General features: G+C 39.4%; 1 protein-coding gene across 1 annotated transcript; it reads right to left on the minus strand.

Annotated features, from left to right (window-relative positions):
- Positions 1-2,747: 2,747 nt before the first annotated feature.
- keap1a (kelch-like ECH-associated protein 1a) lies at positions 2,748-19,510 on the minus strand. The gene is made up of 12 exons (XM_067479642.1): positions 19,095-19,510; positions 13,731-14,615; positions 12,843-13,042; positions 10,457-10,613; positions 10,008-10,100; positions 9,215-9,361; positions 8,926-9,032; positions 8,169-8,298; positions 7,681-7,877; positions 4,893-5,098; positions 4,363-4,539; positions 2,748-3,830 (listed from the first exon to the last, which is right to left on the minus strand). The coding sequence occupies exons 2-12, from the start codon at positions 13,941-13,943 to the stop codon at positions 3,652-3,654; spliced, it is 1,806 nt and encodes a 601-aa protein (XP_067335743.1). The 5' UTR covers positions 13,944-14,615; positions 19,095-19,510; the 3' UTR covers positions 2,748-3,651.
- Positions 19,511-20,614: the final 1,104 nt, after the last annotated feature.

Below are 20,614 nucleotides of genomic sequence, written 5' to 3' on the forward strand. Positions count from 1 at the left end.
CATACATCTATGTCACTGCAGGAACAACACATATTTCATAGTGATCCTCGTTCAGCTTAAAAAGTCACTAAGCTTGTTCAACTCACTTTAGAGTTTCACATGCACACTCTGGAATATTAGTCCTAATAAAATGTTACTTCATTGCGTTTGTTCTCTCACCAAAAATCTCCATATATTCAGCTACCTTATTGCTAATCTGTTTTAGAGCATGGTAGCTTATGCCATTTCACGTCTTGCAGATGTTATGAATGCATATGCTACTTTAACCATAGTCACACGACAGCTTGTCCTGTAGTTCAAACTAATGTGTACCAGTGCTTAGAAAACTCATGAAACGGTCATGAAACTGACCCGTAAAGGCTTCACCACCATTCTGTCGTTGGCTCCTCTTCACTGAACAGCTCCACTGCATCAGCTGGAGTTGCCTTGCTCAAGGGCATCTGTTGAAAGAGAAGAGGGGCCAGAATACTCCAGCGTTCAGTATAGCTATTGGCAGACATTTATGCACATGTCAGTTATCGCTGTTAAAGTTTCAATAGCTCTGAGCTGGAAAAAAAGTCTTGAGCGAGGGGGTTTAACCCGCAACTGCTTCAACTGAGCTGCTCTTAAACAAAGTGCTGCACGGTGGGGTATTTCCCACATAGGAGCAAAAACTGCTGCATATGAATGAGAATGTTGTTGACATTTCATTGAATACTAGAGGTGAAATGTGCAGTGTTTTGTGTGTGTGACACAGAGCTTAAATTCTACAGTATTTGGGGTCAGATTAGAGAAAGCAGTCTGACCTTTTAACCTCCATCAAGCTGCAACACCTGCTGTAGGCATCTGGGGTGATCAGCTGATGTAAACCAAGGGGTATTACATCACAAGTTTCATGCAGTTACACCGGTTTAATCATGACACTGTACATGAATCTTTGCGACTCTGACACCGCTAGCACGGGCGCAGTGTTTGCATGCATGCAAAGTACTCGCTTGCCGCTGCCTTCATGTAATCCTCATGTGTTTCCATGTGTCTCGTTTGGGCTTGTGCTTCCTCGCCACCGGCCCGCTCGCCAATGTCACCTTCATGGGTGGCTCCATCATAGGAGCATCCTTCTGAATGTAACAGATTAGCTTTGCAGGTAGGGATGTTGATGAGGTCATCACTTCCCAAGGTCACACCTACACATCTAGCTTTAGGCCCACTGGCATTAAAGCCACCCCACCTCCTCGGTTCCTATAGAGACATTATTCTAATGTTTGTCTGCATAGAGATGTGAGTAAGGCAGAATACACCAGACAGGGTGGGCCTTGTTGTAACACTTGATGATGGAAAAGGCTACTTCAGGCTTCCTTTACCCTGTGAATATTCTGCAACACTGCTCAATACCTCCATGCTTCCACATACTGTACATCACTCATTTATGTCTTCAACATGCTGCATATTTGCTCTGTTATGCAATGACCAACGATTGGATCAGCTCATTTAGATTCTATCACTTCCCCATGTTTATATATTACAATATGACTATCTGCATATAGACTGCTAAATGTGAAGAAATGGAGGAAGAAAAACACACACTGAACTGTTTTTTTTTGGTAACACTACAACCCTATTTTTAGCCGTCACATTAAAGTTGCTGCATTTAGTTTGTGGACTAACTAAAAATTAGAATAAAAGGTTGTTACAGTTTTTATAGGGGACTACAGCGTCAGTCCCCATATCTTTTCTGCTCCATCAGAGGAAGATCCTCTCCTCCACCAGTTCCTCCTGGGGTTGTGCAACTGTTCAGCATTAGTGCAGTCACCACGCAAAAGATGGACTTGAACAACAGCTACATCTGTATGTTTATTAATTTTTCCTCCACTGGTTCTCTATGGAAGGCAAATCTCCCTGCTGTGCAGTGCTACATCTCTTTCTGTATTCCTCTCCCCTCATGAGACAATGAACACATTGAGGCAAATCTGTTTCCACAGCTTGTGAATAAGAGACAGCCAGCTTTGTTTTGCATGAGTGTGTGCACAAATATATATATATATAAAAATATATGCATACATGTGTGACAGCAAATGTTTCTGTGTACGGATGCCACATACTTGTGTATCCATGTGCAAATGTGTGCGAGACGCTTGCGTCATGTGTTCACCATGTGAGTCACTTGCTCTTGTGTAGGCTTTTAAGTAGTGAGTAAGAGTCCTCCAGTCCCTCATCTTTCTTCGCTCTCGCTCTCTGGGGCCCAAACACACAACCAGAGCTCTGCTGCCTCCTCATATGCTGCTGCTCTTCTCTGCTCATCGCCCAACAGGTTGCTCTGTAAACAATGAATACCACACTGCACTGTATGGCCACAGGTTTGAAATCTGAGATAAAGGGAGGCAAACATGTGACCACAATCACCTGCCTGTCTATTATACCACAAGAGAGATAAAACAAACATGGACATTTTGACTCTCCTTTGTTAGGGTCTCTGTCAGAAATCCCAGCATGACGAGACAACTGAGGCTGTATTTGAATAAGAGCACTGTCCAGAACGGTCTTGTTTGGTAGGCTGTTGGGATAATTGCAGGTGAGCTATGGAGGAAACAGACAACAGCAGTGAAGAGAGACATAAGTAAACACACAAGTGACGTCCGCAGTTGATGACTAACACTGTAGTGACTCTGGTAGCTTCTGTCTCTCTTCAAGACTGCAGAAATAATAGTTGATGTGAGAGCTCTGCTGGTTAACTCTAATTATTTTCACGGAGACACAAAAATACACACAAATGTTCTTTAGCCACACAGGACATGATGTATCATATTGTGCGCAACCTCCCCCTTTTATTATTTTAGAAATGACAGGATGTGAACAAATTTAAAGCTGTTAATCTTTTGCTTTGTTATTTTTTTTGGCTGTAGGTGTGACAGGAGTTGTTTTTACATGGCAAAACAAAAACATAAAAAACATATTTGTTGCAGTGTACAGCTGTTTTTGGACTTCTTCCACCATCTAGTGGTAATACATGGGCTGTTACATACAGCAACTACACACTGTGCTAATGTATGTTAATAACTCAGATCACAGCAGGTCAGTAAAAGTCTTTTAAAAAAAAAAAGTGAATTCAAACCCTAAACAAATTTAGAAGAAAAAAAAAAATAGCACTTTTTTTTCTCAGAAATAAAAAGAAGATAAAGACTTGAAAAGAAAAAAATCAATGTAAACTTTAAAATGGCAGTTTTCAGTCCAACTACATTGGCACACTGTGAAGAAAACTTGGACAGACGCACAGAGGTAGAGCTGTAATTCAGAGGGAGGATTTTGGAAATTAGCTGACTGAAAGTTCACTTTATACATACGAGCGGGAAATTTCACACTCTGGAGATTAAAACCAGGACAGGAATAACAACATTTAAATAAATAGTACTGTCCTTTGAGATTACATTTGTAGCACCTTGTTTATTGTGAGGCCGCTGTAATGTTACCAGTTTTTTCTCGTATCTCGTTTTCTCAGCAGATGTAGAGACATGGTTACAGACAATGCCTGCAGTATTCCAGGGTGCAGTGCAAATAAAACCCATCAGAGCGGGGATGTGTACACAGTTTTCATATTGTGATGTTTTTATTAAAGGCACTTAACCCTCTCAGCAGCATGGCTTAGATCCTTATTTAACACTTGATTTGGTCCTCGTCCTATGTGGCTCCATCCTCGTCCTCCTCTTGTTCTGGCAGGCAGCCGGGGCAAGGCTCCATGGTAACAGCGATGCCCATGCCGCTACGTCCGACGGGCATGTCAGTGAGGCACGTCCATTGATCTCTTTCTGGACAGTAACACTCGATGCTCGACAGGAAGCCGTGCTGGTTAAAACCTCCTGATTGGACACAGACATATTTAATGAAGCTGTTAACACAACTATTAGAAACCTGTACAACAGTTGTGTTGTTTGGTCTTCAAGTAATTGATAAATCTTTCCCCCTTTTTTTTAATAAATGGGGCCACTTTATTTTTTGGATTTTACATTTATTCTATATAGTGATGTAGTTTATTAATACTTCTTGATCTGACATTTTATTGGCTCCACGTCTTATCTACTTGTAAGATTTAGAGCCTACATAATTTAATTAAGAGTTACATAAGAACATTAAACCAATGGTGCCCACACTAAGGTAGTGGACTCTTTTGATCTGACATTAATAATAATAATTATAATAATTATTAATTACATATTAAAACATTTGAGAAGTCTGGGTTATTACCCTTCTATATGCATAAACTTGAGGGACATTTTGTCTTGGGCTGACCGGCATCCAGAAATAGATATTGGTAAAAAAAGATTTTTAAGCGTTTACAAACTGAAATACAAAATGTCAATCTTTTGTATGTTGATTAGTGATGCAACTGACCAAGGACGAAGATGCTCTTCTGGTGAACTGCGACCCCGTGTGCACTGCGACAGTAATGCATGGATGCCCTGGGCTCCCAAACATTCGAGGCTGTATCGTAACGCTCCACAGAGCTCAGCTGGTTCCTCCCGTCATAGCCTCCGACGGCGTACAGGTACGAGTTCACACACACCAAACCTGTCAAAAACAGACAGACATTTGCTTTCATACTGAGAGTTAGATGGAAAAATTGAGATGACACTTGTAGCTGGAACCAACCATCTGGTTAGTTAAGTGCAACAACTAACAGAAACAGCTGGATTGGCTCAGTCTGATGGGAACATGACTGGAACATAAACATCAGAGTGTTATCAATTGTTATCTAAATAAGCATATATTACACCATTGTTTTCAAAGGTCGTAACATACTCATCATCAGACTACTGGTAAAAAAAATAAAAAAAATAAAAGAAGCCATTCACAAATACGTACTAACAATATAAAACTATTGTTTGTAATAGATACAACACCAACATTTCACACAAACTCACCCAGTCCACTACGTAAAGTGCTCATAGGCGCCAGCGGGTGCCAGGTGTTTGTATCGGGCTGGTATTTCTCTGCAGTGTTCCAGCGGTTCTGTCCATCATATCCTCCCACCACATACAGAGTCCCCCCACACACTGCCACTCCGGCGCCCAGACGACTCACCGACATCGGGCAAACAAAGGACCAGCGATTAGTGTCAGGATCCCATCTGCAAACAAACCGGCACACGTGCAGCGCTTGTGGTCAATGTAGTGATAAGCTACAGACACTTCCTATTGACTTTATATATTAATCAATTGTCAAAATTAATTATAATAAGTGGATCAGCACTGTAAAACTGTGAACATTCAGAGGGGAGCTGATGTAGGCAGCAACCTTCTGAATCTAAACAAGCCAGTCAACTTTAAGTAGATTAGGTTAAGCTGGCAACCATGTTTGGCAACTATTGACGAGGTTTATTTGAAGCCAAAATGGATGTAATGCCACTGAGAGCAGCGAGAGACAAGAAAGTTGAGGGAGAACCGGCTGATTTTTTTTTTCACCATATAAGAATATTCCTTTACTGCTGACAGTTTGAGAAAACTCATGTCAATCTGTTTCACGTGAAGCTTCAGCTGGGAGCTCAATGCCCTAAGCTCAGCATAAAGGCTGGAGGACACAGCCAGACTGGCTCTGTCCTAAACAAATCATATCTCCTTGGCCATTCACTTGGTGTAAAGTTGTGTAAAAACTAATTCTTGGCTGGTTGCAGTGACTTAATTACTGTAAAACTGCAACTTGTGTCTTTTACATTTTTGGTTTTCCAATGGATAAAAGAAATAAAATATAGCATACTGTGTTTGTGATAATATATGGTGGTGGTGCTAACTGCTTCCATCTGCCCTCAGTGTTTATGCTGAGCTAAACTAGCCCCCTCCCCCCTGAAGCATCACATTTGACAGAATTGCAATTGCAACTGATTTTCCTCTCTAAGTCTTAGCAAAAAAGGAAATGTGCATTTTGGCTATTTTAAAGGCAAATACAATCATGCAAAGTATAACAGAGCTGGGGTTTGGAGTCATGTGACTTGGACTTGAGTAAGACTTGAGTAATAAATTTGGTAATTTCTGACTTGAGAGTGACTTGATAAGAATCATAAGACTTGCAACTCGATTGGATGTCAACAATGGTCACTCGTGACTTCACTTAGGCTTTAATCCTTTGACCTGAGATGACTTTCTGTCATCCCTTTGCCCACACTAAAAAATTACGATATAAAATGTGCGCAGAGAATCAGCTGAGACAATAAATCTCCCCCGCTCTACCAGATGAGCCACAGCTGCCACACACGTCAGAAACTGGTTATGAGACAACTCTTGTGTGTGCTGGAACAGGCCGTTTTCAGTTTTTCACTGCATTAGATGCAGAGCAACGTTTTGTGAAATAATAATATTAGATAGCAGTGCTTCGCAGTAATTATTTGTGATGTGTACTTGTTTCCTTTAACTGTGACTATATTTAAAGATCTAAAGCAGCATTTATTTGGTGAGTCATACATGACGACCTGTTTATGACTTGACAAATAAAGTTTAGGACATGGACTTGACCTGGGACTTTCTGGTCTTTACGTGTTTGCGTTGACTTGGGACCTAACTTGGGATTTTGTAGGGAGAAGTCAAGATATTCTTGACACATTTTAAATCCACCTCTGAGTTAAAATAAAAACAATAACCAGGCCCTGGATCATGATAAGGCAGGTTGGACTGGTTAATAATTAAAAGGTTGCTGACACTGGGTGTATTTCAGCTGTAAACTGCTGACAGGAGGGCAGCTGATATCTCATCACCTGGCCTCAAACACTGGTGAAAGGCCCTTGTAAACGGCACTAAACCCATGGCCCTTTGTTTTAGTGCTTATGACTCTGTGCTCTGAACTGCAAAATGAGTGCATATGCATCTACTGCATGGCACATTTCAATGATGAACAATACAACATAATGTCACTTTAGCGAGAAGGCACAGTGTGACTCCCTGTTGAATCTCTTCCATGTTGCTTGGATTAATTTGGAAGGCAGCCTCAAGAGCTGATCCTTTTCTGCCAACTGTTGTTACTATAAATGCTCTAATCTCTTTTGATGTGTTTCACATTGAATTTTCATTTCAATAGTTTTATCGGCTTTCATTATATTTAGCAGCGTCACATGAGAAGCCTTCCAAGTGGCGTCTGATGAGCTGTAATAATTCCCTTGTGACTAGCATCTTTTAGAAATGTATACGCTTCAATATCAAATGTTACTAAGGTTACATTTGAAGCCCGGCTCTTTAGATATGGAAAAGAAAGCTAAGAGTATCAAAAGAAACTGCCATTGTCAGAGAGTTTTTTGTTAGTAACTGAACTGATTTATGAAGTGAATCAATTCACAAGCGCTTTAAAACTCCTCCCTGCTCGGCAATGGCAGTAACAAGGTGTAAAGCATTCCCGAGCAGATCGACATTCCTGGGAAGTGTGTCTCAACATGTTTTCCAAGAGCCCAAGTTGTTGTCTAATTAGGCTAAAAGGAATACCTGAGAACACCTTGAGTACTCTTTAGGTTGAATGGCAGCGATTCATTTGATCCGTCTCATGCCATTATCCATACTTCCACTGAGGTAACTGCACATAATCTGAGAACGTGTGTACAGGGAAGACATGCCTGCCACTTACATTCATCGCAAAAAATAGGCTGTCATTGAAATCAAATTACCTCGAGTGCCTAATTAAATAAATTAATCCCCACATGCTCCACGCACGCAGGCCTCAGACGTGTCTCACCTCTCAACTGTGTTGTGATGTGTCGAACCCTGGGAGCCTCCAACAGCATAGATGCAGCCATCCACAACCCCCACCCCGACCCGGTTCCTGGGGATGTTTAGGGAAGCTTGCTGGCTCCACTGGTTGGTCATTGGGTTGTAGCAGCACAGGGAGCTGGACTCTGTGTTGTTTTGAAGACACAGGTTCCTGCCCCCAACCTGAAATCAGTAATAGCAAAAAAACAAACAAAAACAAAGTATGAAAAATGATGCATCCAAGCAAGATTAACAGGAAGAAGCAGAAAAGGGAGAAAATGAATGAGAAGATTATTACAGTATTAAATATCAGATGTCAACAGAAGTGTATCATGTGTGTATCATATTATACCTTATATAACTGTATTGTAATGTATTGCATTGTATTGTCTCTTCAACTGTCAATCGGGAATAAAAACTCTCTGCTACAACATTTCAATGGTGATGTGACATACTGTAATTGAGGCAACCTACAGTGTAGAGCAGCCCAAACAGCACACAGGCACCCAGTCCACTGCACGGAGTGCCCATGTCAGCCAGTTTCAACCAGACATTCCTGCTGGGATCATAAGCCTCCAAGGAGGCTAAAGAATTCTGCAGGTATCTGAACAAGGAAAGGATAGTTATTGACTTCACTATAGTAAAACTATACTGGAAATATTATCTAGAACTTCAATAGGAACTGTTCAGCTGCATTATTTCATAAGTGTATATTATAATCATCGCAGAGAGAGAGAATTAGGTCCATTGAAATGCTGCTTTGTGTCCCAACCTCCTCCACTGTCGCCAACAATAATGACTGAAGTTCATGAACTTGTTTTACAGAATCAACAGCCCAGAACAGCTCTACAGACACGCCACATGTTCTGTAGTCTGTAGTTCTGAAGTGCTGACACTCAAAAAAGTAAAGGACCATCTTACTGATAGTTATAAGCTTGCCATAGTTGCTTAGAAAAAGCAGAAGCTCTGTTAAGAAAGATCAAGTGAAATACCTGCTAATAGCCACTGGGTGGCAGAATTAGACAATATGGGGTCTATGAGCTGTTCCGCATCTAACACAGTAAAAAAGCAGAACACTGCCTGCATCACCGCACACAAAAGTTGTCTCATCATCAGTTTCTGATGATCAATATCAGAAATTGGTCCCATTATGTTTATTATAGCCACAAATTGTAATGCAATACAGAACAAAGCAGTGGTGTTTAGCTGAGAATATATATGCGATAAATACCCGCCAGCCACATAGATGAGTTGAGTTCCACGGTTTGGTGCAGGTGGCAGGTTCCTCAGGGTCATTTCCTGGAAGATTTTGGATAGGAAGTCCTTACAGGAGTTGGCCTGAAAGAAAAGGCAGAAACTTAAACTATGTCAACAACTTAGTAACAGGTATTTTGAATGTAAGACAAGTTTTACTCAAATAATCAACAACTACAAAAAGATTAGTATACGTTCGTGAGTGCAAATCTAGTATTTTCTGCATTTCCATAATAAGAAAAACGTGGTGTAAAGCTGTAGTTTACCTTACTAAGGATGGGGCAGGACAGAAGCTGGTTCTTTAAGAACTTGGGAGGCAGAGCGTAGATATGAACCGCGTTCAGCAGGGCATGTAGGTACTGCGCTCTACCCTCCATATCCCAGCCTACCCAGTCTGTGCAGGCCTTATACACCTGATACGGATGTACACATACAGCGATCAGCCACAACATTAATACTGGGGGACTTAATTGTATCATGGAGGACAAGGGTCAGCTTGGCCACAGTCTGCAGCTACACAGCCCCATACACAGCAAAATGTGATGGTAGAAGTACACAAACTCAATACTCAAGTAAAAGTGCATGTATTGGCAAAATTCTTCATTACAAGTACCAACAAATCTTTTACTTAAGTAAAATTAATAAGCAGATTATTTTGCTCAAAGTACTGAAGTAAAAGTACGCGCACACTGTGTGTGTGTGTGTTGACAGGAATCATAGGAGTACACAAATAAACTATGACATGCGACAAAGTTCCAGACTCAGACTGTGGCATTCTCTGCCCTCCAATATATTTTTATTTCTGCTGGGAGTTGATGTGTAATACATGACAATATTAGAAAATATAAAATCAGACTGAAGATACATCAAATTTCAAGTCAGTTACTTTAAGTAACCCTTTTTGGGCCGATAAACAAAACCTGTGCATCCAAGTAATCGTTTGGCTAAAAGACACGCACAACATTTAGTTTAGTACCATTCGTGTTCAACCCAAATCACGCTTGTATTTTACAACTTTAATCCAGCATTTAATAAAAAAGTTATTTTAATGGCACATACCTCGGACTCACAGAGAACCTTAAGACTGTCCTGACTGATGAGCTCCAGCAGCTGGCAGTGAGAGAGGCTGAAGAACTCATCTTCTTTGGTCACCTAGGGAAGACGGAAACCAAAGCACAAACTACTAAATATACATATTTTAATTATTTTTCAGATTCTGTCGACTAAAATTAAAGTTTTATCTATGTAATTGTTGATCAAATGCGTTTTATTTTATTTAACTTCTACTTATCAATATTAATCCCAACATCAACAAACAGAAACAGTTTACGTTTTCAGGTTCAGTGTCATGGACAGGGGCACAGAATTGTACAAAAACAATTAAGTAGTCCTTTAAAACCCGAGGATGCCACTGAGATCAGCCCTGAATCTGTCTCAGGGCAATGTAGTGTATGCATGTCTTCTAGAACTGTGTGTGTACCCTAGCCTGTGTACTTTCTGCATTGTACCTCTTTAAAGTGTGTATTGATATACTCTCGACTCTGCTGGTGCAGGTCTGTGCAGCCAATCTCCTCAGCAAATCTGGCAATACCAATAACGTTAGCAGGCTCCAGGTGTTTAAGGAGGAAATCGCAGCATGCCTTGGCCACATCCTCCATCTGAAACCTTGAAAACAGAACAAAAAAGAGGAACACTAATGCTTATAATACACATTACAAAGAATTACATGAAGTATTTAATATCCTTATATGTGTAAAGTTTTAACTTGAACCAGATTCCAACTGAATTTTATAAAACATTTTTTGAAGTGAATAAAGATCTCAGCTCTATGCTGTAATAAGCCTTATCTCACTTTTTCTGACACAAGATCTATATAGAGATCTAATTAATCTCAGAAACTGGAGACATTAACATTATTGTGTTACAATATTAAAATCTATGAAGTCATGAATGGCATTACTGACATCGACCACACTAGCTTTGTTGAGAGAAGATTCATTGGGCATAGTATTAAAAATCTAAATTAATGTATTTTATTGGGATTTTATGTGATAGACCAACACAAAGTGGTACATAAATGTGAAGTGGCAGAAAAACGATAAAGTTTTCACAGTCTGATAAGTGTGGCATGTATCTGTATTCAGCCCGAGTCAATACTTTGTAGAACCACCTTTTGCTGCAATAATAGCTGCAATTCTTTTGGGGTTTGTCTCTACAAGCTTTGAACATTTACAGAATAAAATCTTTGCCCATTCTTCTTTGTAAAATAGCTCAAGCTCGGTCAAGCTTCCCAATTGGATTTGTGTCTGGACTCTGACTGGGTCATTCTAACACATGAACACGCTTTGATCTAAACCTTTCTATTGTAGCTCTGGCTCTATGTTGAGGGTTGTTTTCCTGCTAGAAGGTGACCCTCCTCCCCAGTCTCAAGTCTTTAGCAGACTAAAAGGTTTTCTTCTAAGATTGCCCTGCATTTGGCTCCATCAACTCTGACCAGCTTCCCTGCCCCTGGTGAAGAGAACATGATGCTGCCACCACCATGTTGAACAATGGGGATGGTGTGTTCAGCGTGATGTGCAGAGTTAGGTTTCAGCCAAACATAGAGTTTTGCATTTAGACCAAAATGTTCAATTTTTGTCTCATCTGACCAGACCACCTTCATCCACAGGTTTGCTGTGTCCTCCACATGCCTTGTGGGGACTTCTTGCCACTCTTCCATAAAGGCCAGATCTGTGGAGCGTGTGACTAATAGTTGTCCTGTGGACAGATTCTCCCACCTGAGCTGTGGATCTCTGCAGCTCCTCCAGAGTTACCATGGGCCTCTTGGCTGCTTGTCTGACTAATTTCCTTGCCTGGCCTGTCAGATTAGATGGACGGCCATGTCTTGGTAGCTTTGTCGTTGTGTCACTTACTTTACAGATCAGATTTTCAGATGATAGATTTGAACACAACTTTATGCCTGACCTGGACATCATGATGCTGTTTGTTCACTAATGTTCTCTATGGGCTATATTGATACTGAGATTAAATTACACACATGTGGACTCTATTCACTAATTAGGTGACTTCTGAAGCCAACTGGATCCACTGGATTTGAGTTAGTGGTATCAGAGTAAAGGGGGCTGAATGCAATGCACGCCCCACTTTTCAGATACTTATCTGTAAACAAATTTGAAATCCATTTATCATTTTCCATTCACTTCACAATTATGTACCACTTTGTGTTGGTCTATCAAATAAAATCCCAATACAATACATTTCCTTTTGTTATTGTAACATGACAAAATGTGGAAAAGCTCAAAGGGTATGAATCATTGTAGTTGGTGTTGCACTGCATTGCTTTAGATATGCACCTAAAAACAATAATACTACTATAGGTATTTTAAGAACAAAAAGGCCTTTTGTTCTAAGTACTGGTAAGAAAATTAAAAAATAACCTGAAGTTTGTGATGCTTCTTCTGCGTGTTAAGCAATGCTTTTTTTTGAGGGTATAACCGAAAATATGCAACAAAGCTAAATGACTGTGAGGGACTATTATATAATTTAGGCTTGACTGAGATAGTCCAACCTTTACAGTTTGATTTGAATATAGATATTTTAAGGTAAGCTGATTATGATATAATGACTTTAATCAAGCTTTACCTGTTGTCAAATGACCTATAAATTCTAGTCGTTTAATGTTGAAAACATTGGTGCTTATATATTACACATGTTAAAGTACAGGTATTTGACATTTAATGCATGTGACTGATATCTCCAGAAAGTTCAGCAATGTCACAATATGGAAATTGTGAGTGTAGTAGTCAAGTGTAATGCATGTATTCAGATTACAGCTATTTTAGTGACTCGTGTTTACCTTTCCAACACAATGTGCTACTGCTTGAGTGTGTTTACCTCATGGCAGCCAAAAGAACGTGCAACACGCACTTCTCTCCCACAGTGATGTGGGAGGTGTAGGCAAAGTCAATAAGCCTTCCCACCACCTCAGGGCAGACATCGCGTAATGTGACCTCTGAGGCGTGGCACTCTTTGAAGCTGCTGGTGAACATGGCTCTGAAGTATGGGCTACAGGCAGCCAGTACCACTCTGTGCACCTGAAAAGAAAGGAAAAATTTTTTTTAAAAGTGATAACGAAACACTGCATTCACTACTTGAGTGACAAACGTAAGCCTGAAACCAACCAAATGTGGGCTAGTTAGACTTTTTCAGACAAATCAAAACTATAAATGGATTTTAGCAGAAATAATATTGAAAGTTAAAGAATTAAATATCCAGTAATAATCAGTTGGTCTAAAGGAAAGTTTGATGTTTTCCTTTAAAACTATTCTGTTCATGATATAAAAACAAACAAATGCATTAAATATTTACTCCTAAACAGGTTTTCCTAATTTATTCTGTATTTATTTTTTTTCTAGCAGTTCTTAGGTCATTTTAACTTAAATGTAAATTACAACAGTCAACTGTAGTAAAATGTGACTTAATTAAATTTGAATAAATTGACAGTGTGCCGATCTTCTGACTTTTCCTCATGCAACATTTCCAACACCACATTTCTAATTTTCCTAAGGCTTGTATGATAATGAGATGGGTGTGATCCCGTGTGTCTTATTCACCAACTTTCTATCTTGCCCTCTTTTACTGTATCTAGCCCCTGTATAAGCACTGCTCTGTATTGTGGGACATAATCTGAAATAATACCACAACATTATTTATTTATGTATTCTATTGTATTTGGATTTGATTGGTGTAACAAATTTTTGATTGTCTAAGTAAGAGTCTCACCTTGAAGTCTACAGTGGTTTCCTTATACGTGACATGAATCACCAGGTCACACAACAGCTCATGCTGTCTGAACTCCTCCATGACCTTCAGGGATCTGGAAGCATGAGTCTCTACAGTATAGTCAAGGTACCCAGACCCACGCATTGAGGGAACTACTATAGCTGAAAAGTCGCAATCACGTGTTAGGCGTTTCCTCCTCATCGAGCAATGCATAATGGGAGTGACGAGCAGGGGTACGCAAGATTTCTTTCTTCTTTTGAGAAGTAATATTTTCAGTCTTAAAAGCAAAAAGGTTCAATTTGTAAGTTCTTATCCCACTGGTGTCAGACCAACAGAAGCAATTCTGCTGATCGCTAATTCAGTGTAAAGTCTCCAGTGAGCAGATGTCTTTATTTTCTTCATTTTTCTGCTAATTTAACAGAATAATCTGTTCAGTAAGTAGAGATTTTCCAAGAATTAGGGATACGAACAGCATAATAGCACTACCCAATGATGATCCCAGCCGGAGCCAGCAGGCAGAGCAGGCAGTCCATAAGAAAAGTCAGTTGCCGCAAAATAAAAGCTCAGGTCATGTGTTTCTCTGCACAAATATGATGGGTAAACAAACTTGCAGACCGACTGTGAACCACATAAAACTCTCTCATCCACTAATCCAGGCTCCAACATGACTGACAGCACTTCTGTCAAGATCAGAATGTTCCCAAACAATCAAACCATGATCATCAGATTAATGTTGCTCCAGATTTTTAAAGTTTAGGGGTTTCGAAAGTAATCCATTGTGACATTTGCGAGAGTCCTCGGGTATTTACTGTTCCTCGGGAGAAAAAGCAAATCAGATATATTCTGGCAGGAACTTCTTTAACCCCATCTTCTATGTTGCTTATCCTGCAAAACAAAAACAAAACAAAACAAAAAAAAAGTTAGGAAACATCAGAGCCTTTTAGCAGTTCAAAAAGAAGCTAACAGAATCAAAATCTTATGTGAATGCTGTTTTTCCCCCTTGTGCACCAGTGGAAATGTGAGTCACACACTCAAAAGTTTCACTTCCTTGCAGTTAAAGTGAAATTAAGTTAAGTTCAACTGCTTTATGTCACAGCTTTCTCCCATGGAAGTAGTCACTGTATGTTCTATTTTGCTTCTTTAAAGGGAAAGTATTTTCATTAATAGACTTCAATGATTTATTTTGGTGTCAGGATTAAGTGTGCTATATGTGAAACTCAGCCATTTCTCCCCTTCACAAGAAGCCTGGTAACTGATCTAGCTCAACCCCTAGAAATAAATATAAAATGCTCAGCCAAACATCCTGGTAACAGTCACACTCGGTGTGTGTGAGTCACTGGAGCAAATGAGGTTCTGCAGACGTTTTTCCACTGATAAACATAAAAAAGGACACATTCTTACTATTTAAAGCAGTCACAGATATGAATGAGTTCCTACCAGACACCAGAAGTTCTCAGTAACCAACCAGTGTTTCCCTAAAGTCAGATTCACTTCTACTGTAAACTCCTCCCTCATCGCAAAACAGGTTGGTGTCATCCTCTAGCTTAGGGCTTCACCAACTGGTCCAGCTTAATTTAGACATTTTAAGAAATAAAAAGTGCACCAATAACAATTAGCTGGCTCAAATGTCTGACTCAAAGAGTATGAAAACCCCTGACTTTTTCTCTGGCTTTACAGGGAATTTATTTCAACAGTCACTGTCAATCCAATCGCAAAAGAGGAGTAAAGAACTGGTATATCTCACTATAAAATCATTATCATTCCACTCAGGTAGATGTAGATGACATGATTTAAGCTCCATAAGTGATTTTAGCATAATTATAGGCTGTGGGTTTAAATGGCGCATCTGAATCTAATAAAACACTAATTAAGAGTCTCATTAGATTCTTGTCACTTAACAAGCCCCTTGATACAAACGGAACAGTCTCTGCAGTCAGTATGGGAGGAAATGTCCGGTGAGGACTACAGCCACATTGCTTCTGGGGACATTTGAGTGACACTTTATTAGTAAGTTTTATGATTTCATTATTCTTGGTTTTCATGCCAACAGTTACACACTGTAAAAGGTTGCCAGGAGTTAGCTTAACATGAAGACAGGGACATCGTTCGAACTATGCTTTTTTGCTAAGAGTCATACGCTGTGAAATATAACTTGGATATATAATATAAATTAGGCCAGAAATCTACCTGGGGAACCCGGGTTTCCCGAATCCCCTATGCCCGATTTTGGAATGACTGTAACCGAGGTACTTAAGTTGGTTTGAAAGCTGCATCATGTTGAAAATATAAAATCTAAATATTTCTGTTACAAAAGCTGATTCTACAAACCTTCTGAATATGAATTAACAGCATGTAGGCCATCATGCAGACATGAGAGGGTTATCAATCTAACCATCCAATTCAGCAAATATTGAACAATTATTTTGTTCAATTATTATTAACAATTATAATTAACAAATATTTTGCATTTCCACAGTGCTATGTATCAAATATATTGGCACATCAACCTCTATGAAAGATACAAAAGGCAAGCACTTTGCTTTTATCTGCTAATTTGGTCGGTTTCGTCATAGCAAACTCAGTGCAGATACAGATCTGGCATATTGGACTCATGGAACCTTTTTTGTGAGAGACAAATACAGTATATAGGTTTAATATTGTAAAGCCTCTTGTTGTTTGAAAAGCACTATACAAATAAAATGTATTAGTTCTCTTAATATGTATCTGTTACAGATTATTGTTTAAAGTGATCAAATGTAGAAAGGATTAACTTAAAGAGTTACAGTACAGTTATAGGTCTATAAACCAAACTTTGCTCATTGTATTTTGTAAGATTAGAGAAATGATAATACATTTATATTTGCAATGCTTGAGTATTACATCAAAAATGCCATATTACAAGGCAAAGTGTGCTTCTTTAACACAACCCACAGGAAATGCATTATCAGGGAACATGAAATGTCACTTGCTGGTCCAGGTTGAGCAGAAAAAAAAAAAAGAATCAGCCCTTGACCAAGTAAAGAAATATTTCTGCCATGCTGCCTATTAGCTAAGGTATATTAATCATTATAAAAACTTTGGCAGCATCTTCATTTTTAGCATGACAGGGACAAAACCATGCAGATGGTCTTAGAATCACTTGCAGCACTTGAAGTTTGGGGTTTGTTGCCCTATCAGACTTTTTCAGCTACTGTTTTCACCCCAAGCCTCTGTGTATTTTCCTGAGCAACTTACATCCAGAATGAAGCTCTATGCAGAGTTGCGTAATCAAATCAATCCAGCCATGATCTCCCTTACTACTCACCCCACAGTCAGTCAGCGTGTTTGCTGGTCATATGACAAACAGTGTGAGACGGAAAGGAAGGGAGAGCAATCTAGAATATAAGAGACACGTTGAAGGAAACATCGAGTAGGCAAGAGTGAGAATCATAAAACAAAGGAAGCTGAGATGCCAGGAGTGAAAGGAGCCTAGAATTAGATTAAGTAAAATGAAGGAGGAAGTACATGAAGGGAAGTGACTGTTGTTAATACAACTGAGCTACTCAGGTTTTCCATAAAAGTCCTTTATGTGTAGGTATTTCAGTCTGATCTTAGAGTTGGTAGCAGTGTGAACAGTGTGCAGAGCTTGGCTGGAGTTTTCCTGCAGAGCCTGCAGGAACACTGTGACAGCACTGTGGAACAGGTTCTGACCAGTTTAGTGAATTCACAGAATCACCCTCTGAAAAAGGTAATAACCAGTTACGCAATAGGCCAGGGGAAATTTTTTTTATTTTTCATTTTTAAAGAACAATAGTAAAATGAATCTTTCTACCGTTTTTTTCATGAATCAAAAAGAGCAAGATTTATATAACAAAAAGGAGGACCAGGTACGGCGAGAGTTAAACATTTACAGACTTCCTGGTGACAGATGGCATCAGGGAAATCTCCTGGACATAATGTACTGTAATAGGAATTTTTATGTTGAGTAATGTTGCTTCCCACTTAAACTTTTGAAAACAAGTCAAAAACTGCTGAGCTGTAATGATCACGTGCCTTTTGCAATGTTTTGTGTCACAACAATGACACTGGCTATTTTGCTATGCCATCTTTCAAGACTGCTAATAAAAGCGTACTTTTGTTCTGGAAAAAGGGATCTTCAGAGACTCTTCTGGAACCAGTTGATGGTCAAAGACTCCACAGCCAAAGGTTGCACACACAGCTTACAATAACACTTGGTAATGAAAAAACACAATTGCCCAATGCTGCCTCTTGACCACCAACTTACCATTTCGGAAAAACTAAATACACAGTTTGCCAATTTCCCGTTAAGCACAGAAAATGATTGCCTATCTGTGGTAAAAGTTTGTGCAAATAAATATTGGGAACATGCTGAAATGATCGATAAAAAAGTACTAATGCATGCAATACAATAAAATACTTTCTTTGGCTTGCAATGTGCTTAGTTCAATGATATGTTTAAGTCAAAGCTGCTAGAAACTATTATTTTCACGCAGTTTTGTTAGTTTAACATTATTTATGTAAAATATTCCAAACACCAAGTTGGCACATTTACATTGCCTGGTCGTTCGCACCAACAGTCTAAAGGCAGACATCTGCAGTCGATTTTTGGCATTTTCTTTAAAGAGATTACTTTTTGACTTAGCAGTTATTCAAATTATTTCGGATTATTTTCTCAAAACTGACAAATCGATTAATTGACTGTTTAATATTTTCCCCCTGCAGTTATTTACAGACTGTAATATATACTATTTGACAGAAAAGGAAAGTGTGTGACGCTTCGTTACGTCACACTCATTGCGTCGCACTTAGTTTGAACAATGTTGCGTTGCTAAGTCTATTTAAACAAAACAATATCTATTTTAAATAATACAGACTTAACTGAACAACAACAACCAAAAAACAATAGCAGCATAAAAAGCAACGATTTCATCATTTATTTTGTGCATTCACATGTAGTACTAATGCTTTGGCCTGCAGATGTCGCTTTTTCGACTGTGTCAAAGGCTCAAAACACTGAACCATTTTCTTCATGTTGATTCAGCGCTTCAGAAAGTTTCGGTTTCTCCAATGCTAATAAACACCAGTGTATGAATAACACGGACTGGACACGAGGGAAGCAATAAGCTACATGTCGAAGTTCGGGGGTATAGTAAGAGTCAAAGTGTGCAGAAGCAAGGTTGCGACGTTAAAGACTAACGTAGGAATGCGTCCTAAAACCCGGAAACCATCACTTGTGTACGTCCGGTTGCCTCGTTCTGAAGCAGCTTAGCGTCACGGCTGCTGGTGGGGCATTGAGTTCACGGAGTTTGGATGTAGTGATTTTATAATTACATGTTACATTATAACAGCTGCAGATTCACTCACCGACAGATGTTTAAGTCCGAAAGCTTGTTTCGCACACGGAGCACTTCGTCCCAGAAATCACTCGGGAGTAGTTCACACACCCACGCTTCGGACCACGACAGGTCTTTCCAGTATGCTGTGCGACGCTTTCTGAAAGAAAAGCAGGAGATCTGTCAAACATCCACGTCAAAAGGAGAAAATGTGCAGAGCTGCATGAGCGTCCCTGCGAGCGAGCGTTCAAACGCTGTTGTGGTGGTGGTGGTGGTGGTGGAGGGGAGGTATTTTTTTTTTTTTTTGCACCATGACTTTGCAATTCTTGGGTTCACGGCAAACACTGCGCGGCTAATACGCATGCACAGAGATCTACATGGTAACAAGTCAGGAGCAGCATTCCTCAAACTGAAACTGAACTTCGGGCATAAAAACTTATTAAGGAATTATATAACAGTTTACAAAGCAAAACGTGCAGACATATGAACAAAGCCACAGTAAATAAACAGTACAAGCAAACCAACACAGATCGCGCACGAGGTTTGATTGATAATTCATGGAGAAAGATGAACAATCTTTGCATCTGTCGTTTGATACTGGTTTCCACAGGAAATTCCGTGACAACAAATATCATTTAGAGGATTATGTATGAACATTTGGCCCAAATATTATTGGCACATCACTGAGTTTGATTGCGCAAACACCTAAACTAGACTTTTGTTTTGTACCAACCAATGTTTTCACTATTTAAAAAGCTCCGGAACATAATGAACACAATGTACTACAAGGAAAAACACCAAACCCTTGGTAAATTGAACAGGCAGCACAATATACAAAACCAACATACATAAACACAGCAAAAGTAACTGGACATTTAAAATATACTAACATATTTACTTCAAAAACAAACTAAACAGAAATTTCTTCACAAGTTCTTGTGATCAGAGTTTCAACTAATCAAGCTTTTGCTTCATTCACAATTTCTAAGATAATTCATGTGTGTGTTTTTTTTTAGTTTATCTGCTACATAATATAATTTTAATTCAGTTTGTAAAATGTATATTTGCACACTGCAGTCCTAACGCGCCACAGTTTTAAAATTTAAATACATCAGAATCAATTAAAGTATTTGTCTTAGAGCCCTTATTATACCACCCCAGCTAAAATGTGTGCTCTCGCTTTAGGGCCTCCTCCTGAGCAGAGATCCCCCCCCCCCCCCAAAAAGGAATGAAGGGTAGAGATCAGGGGCCAGACTCTCTGGTAAAATCCCCTCCCTCCTTAAAAAGACCTTTATCATAGTTATCAACATTCCATGGTCCCTTCCAAAAGCTAAAACAAAAACTGAATACAGTTCAGGATCATTTAATCCCTTTATGCTGACAAAGAACATGACCTGCGGCTTAAAGCTCTGCAGGTCTAGTAAGGGTACAATGAGGTATAGATTATTTAAAAGCCTTTTGTTTGTCAACTTATGGTCCATTATGTTCCTTGAGCTAAATAAATTATTTGAATACACACTGGATTATCTGACAAATGTGTTGTCACAAAGC

Source organism: Channa argus, chromosome 16 (assembly GCF_033026475.1).
Source record: "Channa argus isolate prfri chromosome 16, Channa argus male v1.0, whole genome shotgun sequence".
In the NCBI taxonomy this organism is placed as follows: domain Eukaryota; kingdom Metazoa; phylum Chordata; class Actinopteri; order Anabantiformes; family Channidae; genus Channa; species Channa argus.

What these genes read in the sequence shown, in the direction of transcription:
- keap1a (XM_067479642.1), bottom strand. Translation starts at nt 13,943, where the DNA reads ATGCATTGCTCGATGAGGAGGAAACGCCTAACACGTGATTGCGACTTT. An exon ending in GTTCTTTTGGCTGCCATGAG is followed by an intron (nt 10,614 to 12,842) that starts GTAAACACACTC and finishes TCTGTTTTCAAG; the next exon opens with GTTTCAGATGGAGGATGTGG. An exon ending in TGTTTGGGCTGCTCTACACT is followed by an intron (nt 7,878 to 8,168) that starts GTAGGTTGCCTC and finishes TACTGATTTCAG; the next exon opens with GTTGGGGGCAGGAACCTGTG.